General features: G+C 38.7%; 2 protein-coding genes across 2 annotated transcripts in view; both read left to right on the forward strand.

Moving 5' to 3' along the window:
- The window catches only part of wls (Wnt ligand secretion mediator), a 43692-nt gene that overhangs the window by 13342 nt on the left and 19814 nt on the right, over positions 1 to 10536 (forward strand). The window contains exons 3-9 of the mRNA XM_015050086.1: positions 4888 to 5012; positions 5694 to 5855; positions 5979 to 6115; positions 8248 to 8416; positions 9497 to 9594; positions 9682 to 9745; positions 10222 to 10386. Of these exons, the coding sequence (XP_014905572.1) occupies positions 4888 to 5012; positions 5694 to 5855; positions 5979 to 6115; positions 8248 to 8416; positions 9497 to 9594; positions 9682 to 9745; positions 10222 to 10386 (920 nt within the window). The remainder of the gene's footprint in view (positions 1 to 4887; positions 5013 to 5693; positions 5856 to 5978; positions 6116 to 8247; positions 8417 to 9496; positions 9595 to 9681; positions 9746 to 10221; positions 10387 to 10536) is intronic.
- Positions 2317 to 4290, forward strand: LOC106958287 (cytokine receptor common subunit gamma-like). The gene is made up of 5 exons (XM_015050104.1): positions 2317 to 2801; positions 3407 to 3573; positions 3679 to 3815; positions 3899 to 4064; positions 4146 to 4290. The coding sequence occupies exons 1-5, from the start codon at positions 2752 to 2754 to the stop codon at positions 4253 to 4255; spliced, it is 630 nt and encodes a 209-aa protein (XP_014905590.1). The 5' UTR covers positions 2317 to 2751; the 3' UTR covers positions 4256 to 4290.

A 10536-nucleotide genomic window follows, 5' to 3' on the forward strand; every position in this document is an offset into this window, starting at 1 on the left:
CTTTAGATATTTACTGATCTGTCAGGTTTCCGATATGCGTCCCCCCCAATGACAGACTCCTTCCTACGCCCTTGTCTACAAGTCATTTTGAGATTCTTTAAGTAGAACATGGCAAAAAAGGTGTATTCAGTTTTCTCATTTAGTTTCCGTGACAGTAAATGTATTTTCTCTGTAAAGCCAATAAGATATTATTTGCAGCTTGTTGTTGCGCAACCCCCCCCCCTCCTGCCCTTCTCTCTCTCTCTCTACTTCCCTTTCTGAGAGGAGGGAGATGTTGCTCCCAGCTCTCCATCTAACGGGTCCGAGAAGCCTCTAACTCCGGAGTATTACTACAGATGAGAATATAGAGGACATTCTGTTTAAGCTGGGTGCGAGAAAGACTAGCCTGGTTTCTAACGACCTCTGCCTCCAGATGTCCCACCCTTTTTCACCCTGTGAACTAGCCAGATCGAGCAGCCCGCAACCAGCTAGCTTCACAGAGCACACTTGTTAACGGTCGCTCTTTCTCTTTATTACAACTTGCACTTATTACTGAACCAGGTTGGTTTTAGTGACTCGGGCAAGTCCCAAGGGTGTTGTTTTGGCTAAAAGCAACCTATAAAACATTTCCCACTTTTTGCTCCCAGAATCAAACTTTATAGCTATTTTACAACCATCAAAGAACTTTAAGGCGACTTATTAACTGAATGTCCACAACATCTTTTAGATTTTCTTGATGCTAATTATTTTATTAGTAAGGCAATTTTGCAAGGGTCAGTACAGCTTAAAACAGTAATCAAATAAGTAAAATCAATAATCTAGCCTATCTTTCCCTAATGCTGACACTGAGAACTAAAAAAAGGAAACTTTGAGAGAGACGGACGGAGGTTGGCATCTTGAACCCCAGAACTAGCCTGATGAAGGAAGTGTTGCAGCAGCAGAAGGCTCACAGCGCTGATAGATGAGGGCAGCCGTCCGTGAGGTCACACAGGACTTGGGTGCTGGCAGGAAGAGTACTGACTCAGAGCGGCAGATCTCGGGCCTCAGGGTGACTTCCTCATGCGCGTAGCGGTCCTCTCCTTCTTGTCTTGCAGCTCTGTAGCTCCTTTCTCTTCGTCTCACGATCTTTCTGGTCCTTCGAGATGTAGAAGAGCTGGTCTCATGGAAGGAACACACCAGTTCTTCCTCTTTGCCTTTGTTCTTTGCCTTTGTCTTTATCTTCATCTTTGCCTTGGTCTTTTTCTTTGGGGTCTCGAACCCAGCTGATGAGAGAAATGCAATTTGAAGCCACATGTTGCGGGGCTAACGGGTTGGTCCTCTGTGGCTCCGGCTCTTCTTCAGCTGCAGAGTTCTTTGTCCATCTCGATCTTGGCTCGAAGCTGCCTGAAGGATCCAACCAAAGACTCCTCTTTTGCACTCACCTTATAAAGGGTTTATCCACCCTTTTAGTGCATTTGCATTGGCTAACTGCTTGGACCGATGATCTCATCACCGTCTTGGAGACATGACATGATGTCTGTTCTAATGACCCAGGGTTGCTCAACAGTCCTCTTGTGTCTAACCTTCTCTTAGGAAAGTTGAAGTTCAGCAATAAGGCCTTGGTCACCTCCGCTCTCCTATCAGTTCCTCTTTCCCCCTGACTTTTCACCTACCATCTACCTCCAACACAACATCAGTGACCTTTAGTTACAGTTACACACTTCATACCATTTCAAGTTCAATGTCAAAATCACATTTATAACCCCTTAGTTTCTCTGATTTAGCATTCACTTATAATATTATAATAACCATTACTTATTAGTTACTCTTATTATAGTCATGTGAGTTATTACAGACATTAATGGAAATCTAATTATTTGACACCATGTTACAGTTACTTCTTTCACCTTTAAGAACTTCCATAAGTATAAGAGTAAATATTCTTATAATCAAACCAACATCAACCACTGGTTAAATCAATATTAATTATTGGCCTAATTATAAGTTATTATTATTAATTTAAGTATTTTACTCTGGGTTTTATCCAATTGCTCAAAATGTTTAGATTTTATTCCTTAAACCTTTAGTGCTCTGAAATGAGCACTCTGAACTATTTTTATTCACTGCAGGCTGGAAACTTCCTCTTTTTTTCAGGAAACCTGCTCTTCCTGTTCCATGACTCTCTTTCTGCCTGACTATGATTTTTTTATGATTAAATAGAAAAAAGTAGAATTAAAGCAAAGTTTGCAGGACACAACAACAACACACACAACCAGATTAATTTTATTACCGTCTGACTCTACTGTTGGGTCTTGATGTCATCTGTGTAATCAGTTTTAAAGATAACTTTATTTATTGTTATTAAACTAAAATCTCCAGCATGGGGAAGTGGGATGAGCTCGACTTATCTCGACACCCCCTCCTCGAGGTCGGACCTTTCACATGCTGGGAACCTAACACCCTCCTGCAGGTCTGCGTCCTCATCCTCTGGAAAGAGAAGATGGTCCTCTGGGATGTGAAGGATGCAGATCCTCAGTCGTCACCAAGGCCACAGCAGCCTGGGATGTGAAGATGCAGATTCTCAAAACTCCACTGCTCTCTGACGAGCTGTTCATAATAAAATAATGATTTCATGGGATTCAAATATTACAGGAATATACATAGTGATGTGTATTTACTTCTGGTATACATTTGTAACTGTACATATTTTTCCCGATTTGATCGTAAAACTTTTCAATCTTATTCACAATAGATGTGACATGTCTGGTGATTAACCTGGAATCTATTCGCTGTATGTGGAACTTGAAGGGGACTCCACAAGTCAACTACACCTTTTACAGCAGGTTTGTATCCAGTGGTAATTGTTTATTTGACGTGTTGAATAAAACAAAATCATTGTTTTGACTTGGTTAAACAAGAATTGGCTGAATGCAGGAGCTCTTAATTTATACTAGCTTGTATTTAGTCCTTTTTTGTTTTTACTCTGACAACCCAAAATAAAATTCTCTACAACTAATTACCTTTGTAAGTCACCTAATAAACAGAATCTGCCCTGCTTTAATTTAAGCTTACCATCCCAGTGATCAAACATGGTAATGGCAGTATCATAATGTGCAGAATGCTACTCTTTATAACTGGTCAGAGATGAATGACCTAAATGATGATGCAATCCTACGAAGAAACCAGCATATTTATTTTAGATATCGTGCCATTTAATTTGAAACTGTTGAAACATAACACTAATCCTACAGAATGAGCTATTTGTTACACATTGAGGGATTATGATGAATTATGAAAAACAAAGCATAGGTAAAACTAGCAACTACTTATGGTATTATGCATCTTCCAGCCACTCAGTGTAATTTTAAAGTCTGTGATTTTACTATTTACGAACAGTTAATTTTATTTTGGTCATAATTTGGTTAAGTTGGAGAACATTTCTCCACAGGTCCAGATATCAGGGAGAAGCTATCTGTGCTAAATACCTGACTGAGAATGGAAGAAATATTGGATGTACGCTTCCCTACATCAGAGAGCAGAGATTCGAGTCATTTTACACTGAACTGAGGGACGGCAGCAAGACCTATGAAAAGGAACACGATCTTAAAACCAAAGGTAATTTCATCTAAAGCACGGATTAAAACAAGACTCCAATTTTGATTAAATACTGGAGTACAGATATATGAAATTGATCTCATTTCACATCCATGTTATCCCCAGTGAAATTAAACCCACCAACCAACCTGACAGTAAAGAATGCATCCGACCTGAACTTGTGGTTTTACTGGAACAATACTGTGAACCTTTCTTGTGTGGAGAGTCGAGTACGAATTAGGAAAAACGACAACAACTGGGAGGTACGTTTTTTTTTTTTCTTTCCTTTTTGTCACCCATATTTTAATGTTCCAGAATCTTGTCTCATTAACTGTTTGTATCATAGACTTTAAAAGTTTATAGAGGGCAGCAGCATTATTGCCAAAACTTGCCCTCCAGCACTGCCAGATATGAGCTGCAGGTGAAGAGCAGACTCGATGAGAACTGTGGGGAGTCTGAGTTCTGGAGCGACTGGAGTGAGTCTGTGGTCTGGGGATTCAATAACACCACAGGTAAGGCTGCAGGATACATGGTATATACTGAGTTCATGTGGGAAGAAATTAACAGGATGTGAATTTTTTCCTTTTTCCCAGTCTCAAATGCTAAAAATGAGGCAATGCCAGTGTGGACAGCATTGCTGTATGTGGTGAGCGCCATCACCCTCCTTCTTCTGGTTGTGATCCTACTGCACAATGAACGGTAAGTCGTATCATGATTCATGATTTCTTTTTTTTTTTTTTTTGCTGCTCACTTTTTTCTTTCTTTCTTTCTTGTTTTTTTTTTTTTTTTTTTTTTTTTTTTTCTGGGCCCCATTTTTTTTTTTTTTTCCCAACCAAATAAAAATTCCCTTTTCCTTTTTTNAAGAAAACAAATTCAACATAAAAGCGGATCTATTCAATCTAATTCTATGCTTTGTGCTCTGAGCAACGTTATACTTTATTTATTTTACATTATATTCAGAATTCCTTAATTCACTTTCTGAACCATTTGAAAGAAAGTTTTTCAGTTTTTTACATATTTGACCAAGATAGTCAACCTGTTGTTTTTATCAGTTTCAGTTTCTTTATTATTATTTTACATTAGTTGTTCTACTCCTAATTGCACTGACTGAACAAGTTAAAGTTGTTTTTACATGTTTGACAATTGGTGAAGCTGTTGGTGTATGTAAGTGAGCTGTACTGATGCAGAGTTATCAAACACACTAGTAATTCAGTGTATTCATGTCTGTCTTTAAAAAATAAATGTTTTTGTTGGCTGTCAGCCATAGTATTTTACATGTAGGCCAGGGTGTGAATACTTTTAAAAGACTAAATCAGTGCTGATTGTGATTTCCAGAGGAAGGAGCAGTAGTCACCATCGATGTTGGCCTGGCCTACAGAGACGATTTGTTCAGCGAGTGGACGGAGATGGCTCACTCGTTTGAACACAGGAACCTGAACTGCAACTTCACAGCTGAAAAGGTAAAGAAATGCTGCGGGGGGCAACACAACTCAGTTTTTAACCTGCAATGTTACAACACGTGGAATACAACTCATTCTGAGACGGCTGACATGAACTGTACATGTCATTTTCTAACTGGGGATGTTTTAAGAGGTTAAGATTTAACTTTTGGTTTTTAAAATCATTAAATTGTCTGGCATCATCCTTCCTCACTAATCTATTACATACACATAGTTCTTGTAAGTTGCTAAGATCTGAAAACTAAATGATTTTAGTTGCTTTGAGGGCTAAACTGGTGTGTAAAGGAGATCGAGCTTTTTCAGCTGTCATTCCTACATTGTGAAGCAGTTTCCCATTAGTATGTCATTATTTATTTTATTTCACAATGTTGCCTATTTTACCTGTGCAGCACTTTGGTCACTTTATTGTGTTTATTAGTTCTGCATTACACCATGTTGATCCTCTGTTTTTTTATGGTTTGGTTTAGAACAAACACATTTTTTACAATAAGATCAATCTTTCATTGTGTTTCATTACAATTGTGTGCAAAACTCTTCATATTTTGATGTAGATGAAAAATCGCCTCATCCTAGCACAACCCCGCCACCCCCCAAATTTCCTTGATTCCATTAAGCAAATGCATTTTTGTGGCAGGCAGTGATAAAAGTGTTTCCAACCTGCTGCTGCCTTCGTGTTTTCAGACCATTGAGAACGAGGGCCGTTACTACGTATGCGACCCCCTGCCGTTCATGGAGGTGGGCAGCGTGGCTCACAAATATTACCTCATCAACATCCGCCTGCCGGTCAACGAGCGCAAGAAGGTCAACATTGGGATCGGGGAGATCAGAGACATTCGTCTCGTGGTAAGCTTTCCTCTGCTGCTCCTGGTGTTTTTAGATAGAATAGCAGTGACTGTGTGTGTTGGTGTTGGAGGCCATTCACAGCTGAAAAGAGCACTACATGATGATGGTTTTTATTTTCTCAAGAGCATCCATCAGAATGGAGGCTTTACTCAGGTTTGGTTCGCCATGAAGACCTTCCTCACACCCAGCATCCTCATCATCATGATCTGGTACTGGAGGCGGATCACCCTCATGACCAGACCACCCGTTCTCCTGGAAAAGTAAGCCACTTATTTCCTTAATCGCAGTTACAAAAGAATAGAAATAAAATTTATTGTCCTGTAGAGACGGAATCCAGAGTAAAGGCTCTCCCATTTTGTGTTTTTAATGTTGTAAAGTGTCCTTGGGTGTTCTGAAAGGTGCTCACAAATAAAATGCATTATTATTTTAATAAATAGGAGGATTGTATCTTATAAATAAGATTTTGAGAATTTATATCAATATTTTATTCAACATCAGAAAAATATATCAATTTTCATTATGATTGAAGAGTTTGGTTTAAAGGGGCATTATTATGTAAAATGTTCTCATCAAAAGCATGCAACTTTGCTTTGATTTTTTTCATTGCATATTTGAGAAATCCTTTTGTCGTCATGGCAACCATTCAGCTGTACAAAACACCTGCAGTGTAAGTTTTGCTCCACTAAGCTACAACAGCAAACATTCAACACCTGGAACAGCAGCCTTTAAAATGCGTCTTTGTCTTTCTTTAGAAACACCATTGAAATGCTCACATTACTAGAATCCCTTGTAAAATCCAAGAATTAGTTGGACTTGTTGGGAACAGGTAGTGTAAGTAGTGTAGTCCAGGGGCCCGGCGTTTGTGTAACCTCCTGCTGTGCCGGGACCACGGATCAGTACGGAGGCAGCGGTCTGCGCCGCAGGAAGCAGCCGGCCAAGTGTGAAACATGCTACAAAATCCTCCAGCACTCAACAGATGCATGTTGCACATGCAACACACACTCCAGCTTACCAGAAAGCAAATGCAGCCCGCACACACACACACACACACACACACACACACACGGATCCACATGCACACAGTCTCTCTCCATCCCACTTGTCTTTTCCAGCTCAGTGCTCTTATTCCCAGATGACAAGCAAGCTCTTAAGAAGTGTGACTCGTCTTGCCCTATTTGTGGATAGTATATGATTTTTTCATGCTGTAAAAGCTTCACTCGAGGTTCCTGCCATGCTTAGCCTCTAGGTATCGGCATAAACCTCAGATTCCCTCTAAGTGAGGGAAGCTCTGGGTTAAAAAGACTCACTATGTGATAAAACTGCATAAGCTGCATTAAAATGCCAGATTTTTGTAGTTTTGGATCGATACATAAAGTCTCTGGAATGACGATGATTATTAGAGATGTGAATCTTTCAGTGTCTTTTAATCACAATTTTTAGGGCTGCAATTCTATTCAGGAACGATCTTTCATTCAGAATGAATTTATTTTGGATATTTAAAATGTCTTCCAGTTCCAGTGTTGGATGTTTATTAGAATTTAAAGTTCACTGATCTTTGAGAACGTGTTCTTTTAGTTGAAAATGGTCACAATATTTATTGTTTATCGCAATAACTTCAGGGAAAACTTGTCATCCAGCAGACTTTACCTTGATGTTTGCTTTCCATCAGTGAGTGCTTGTACCCGCATGTTTTAGGTTACCACCATGTTTTCTGCTCACATCGCTGCCCTGTCATTTCCACATCGCATGCTGAGACTTGCCTGCTCACTAATAAGAACCATTGAATTGTTTTTGTCTTTTTCTAAATGTCTTTCTGCTATGGACTCATTTTTCTCTCAATCACCAAATAAAGATCCTGAATGTAGAGGCTTCTGTTAGCAGAGTGGTGTGGGGATATATAAATATATCTAAATTACTTAGAAAATCACACTTATGTATACTTTTTAATGTATACGATTAAATTTGTATTTGCTTATATTTAAGACTTTGGATGAGAGTAGCTTGCCAATAAATAAGCAATGTCCCCTCAGAGGATTATTAAAGTATATCCTGATTCTATTGTTTGATATTAGGATTTGGTTGATCTGAAATATTTATTTTTGAGAAAAAAGTATAAACAGAGTAAATCTGTGAGAAAGTAAATATTTTCTGAGTTCCCTCATCATGACTCCCAGCAGCCTGGCTTGGTGAGGTTTGTTCTTTAATAAACCTGCTGTCCAGCTTGGCTTCCTGATGAAATATGAACCATCATAAAGATGAGAATCAAGTGCCAGCAACCTCATTCCCTTGAGTAGCTGACATTCGGTTGCCAGGGAAAAGACATCTTCTAAAAGGAATTTTTTTTTTTTTTTTTTTTTTTTGCTTGCTTTAAATTGTATTTATGTTTTCCCAGGGTGATCTTTGCTCTGGGCATCTCCATGACGTTCATTAACATCCCAGTGGAGTGGTTCTCTGTGGGCTTCAACTGGACCTGGATGCTTCTCTTCGGAGACATCCGACAGGGAATCTTCTACTCCATGCTGCTGTCCTTCTGGATCATCTTCTGTGGTGAACATCTCATGGTACTGCCTCTGTTAAATGCTTTAACAGTTGACAGTGCTTGCTAAGATTTTTGCATTGTAGTTTTAATTCAATTCCCTTCAAAAATACGTTATTGATCCCAAAACACAAAATATTACCAAATGTTTTTGGTCTAGTTTCTAGTGCATAAATCTTAGTACATTTGTAAGTTAGCTTTGTCTTATTTCAAATAACTTTTCAGGGTGGGAGAGGAGCTTGTTTTAAGTTAATAATTCCTTAATGTTGATTAAAAGATCTAGTTCTACTAGCAGATTATTTCACTTAGAACCTCAAAAATGTTTTATTGTTATAAGTGCAATAATCTGAAAGTAGAACTAGAACTTTTTTTAATCAATGTTAATGAATGATTTACTTAAAACAAGCTCCTATAAAAAATTACTTTACTTAGTTTTGTCTTATTTCAAGTGTACTAAGATATTTTCACTGGAAACTGGACCAAAAATATTTAGTAATATTTTGTGTTTTTCCTTGTGTTTTGGATCAGTACTGTCCCCAGATCATACTCCATTCTACTCCATTCTTTGTAAAGTGTGTCAAAGCAGGAGTGACGGCAGAAGAGTCTATCGGTTGAGGGTTAGAAGGTTTTTTTCTGACCAAACTGACTTCAAACGTCTTCCTCTGTCTGATAATAACTGACAATTTAGTCTTTTCTCAGCCACTGCATCCACACTGAGTAATGTTGTTACTGTTTCCTGTTTACATTAATCTTATAATGTGTTGACTTGTTGGAAACCTTCCAAATTCCATATTTTTCCATATTTTACGTTTTTGTTGGTTTACTTGTCCAACCTTTTCACTTTGTTCTTACTCCAAATTATTAGAATCTACATGCCTGTTGGTTTAGGATCCTTCTTGAATACATTTGATAAGTTTAAAGATTACTTTTAGAAAAAAAATATGGCAAAATCTGTCGATTTCTTGAAGCTTAGTTACAAATTCGAAGTTAATGAAGCTGTAACATACACTTTAACTTTCAGTGAAGTAGTTTTGTGTCATATTTTGTGAATGAATGTTTTTTTCCTGGTGTGATTGCCTTTGTGTTTCTCTTGCCTCTCTCTCAGGACCAGATGGAGAGAAACCGTTTCTCAGTCTACTGGAAGCAAGTCGGGCCGATTGTGTTTGGTTCCTTCTGCCTGTTTATCTTTGACATGTGTGAGAGGTGAGCTGCAAAGTGTAATAAAGAAGAAAAGAAAATATGTTTTCTATTAAAAGACCTTCACCACTGTCACTCTTTTTGTGTCTCTAGAGGTGTCCAGCTAACAAATCCCTTCTACAGCATTTGGGCCTCAGACGTAGGGACGGAGCTGGCTGTATCCTTTTTAACCCCTGTGGATCAGAACCAAAACAGGAAGAAAGAAAATGAAAAAGTGGAAGTGGTTTTAGTTCAGAAACTAAAAAAATATGATGTTTTTGCTTCTTGATTCAACTACCAGAATCTACCAGCACAAGATACTGAATCAATCTAGATTATCATAAAGAACAATTCAGTGGTGCCACATGGTTAGGCATTGCATAGAGACTCATTATGATAAATATATGTGAGCTTTGCTGTTTTTGCCCAGCTTGCAGATATGAATATATTATCGATTTTTATTTATTTATTTATTTTGAGTCCTCATGACTTGAAGGCATTTTGGCCTCAGTTCTTCTATTCACCGCTCTGAAATAATGAATCCATGTATCGTTTCTCATGACAGACAGGCCAGTTTAAACATTAGCGGGACAATAAGAATATTTTAAATGTGAGTGCTGTATTCATCATCTTCCTTAACCAGTATGTCCTCAGATGTCCTTCATAATAGTGGCAGGAATCTGTGCCTGTCTCTACTTCCTGTTCCTCTGCTTCATGGTGTTTCAAGTCTTCCGTAACATCAGTGGTAAAAGGACTTCACTGCCTGCCATGTCCAAGGCCAGACGCCTGCATTATGAGGTGTGTTTGGTTTGGTCTGATTAGATAAACACACACATACACTCACATTTCTATATCTTTAAGCGGTTTTGGAAAAACTGGGGTGCATCGATTGTAGTACCCCCCCCCCCCCCTTATTAACTCTTTCTATCGCCCCCCCTTTCACCCCCCACCCCCCTCCCAACACCACAC

The sequence above is a fragment of the Poecilia latipinna genome, unplaced genomic scaffold, assembly GCF_001443285.1.
Source record: "Poecilia latipinna isolate Pla-1442-1.1 unplaced genomic scaffold, P_latipinna-1.0 Scaffold975, whole genome shotgun sequence".
NCBI classification, from domain to species: domain Eukaryota; kingdom Metazoa; phylum Chordata; class Actinopteri; order Cyprinodontiformes; family Poeciliidae; genus Poecilia; species Poecilia latipinna.

Excerpts from the sequence above, each read along its gene's own strand:
- LOC106958287 (XM_015050104.1), top strand. The coding sequence starts at position 2,752 with ATGTGGAACTTGAAGGGGACTCCACAAGTCAACTACACCTTTTACAGC. Across the intron at positions 3,574-3,678 it reads ACACGATCTTAAAACCAAAG|TGAAATTAAACCCACCAACC; the intron begins GTAATTTCATCT and ends TGTTATCCCCAG. Across the intron at positions 4,065-4,145 it reads GGGATTCAATAACACCACAG|TCTCAAATGCTAAAAATGAG; the intron begins GTAAGGCTGCAG and ends CCTTTTTCCCAG.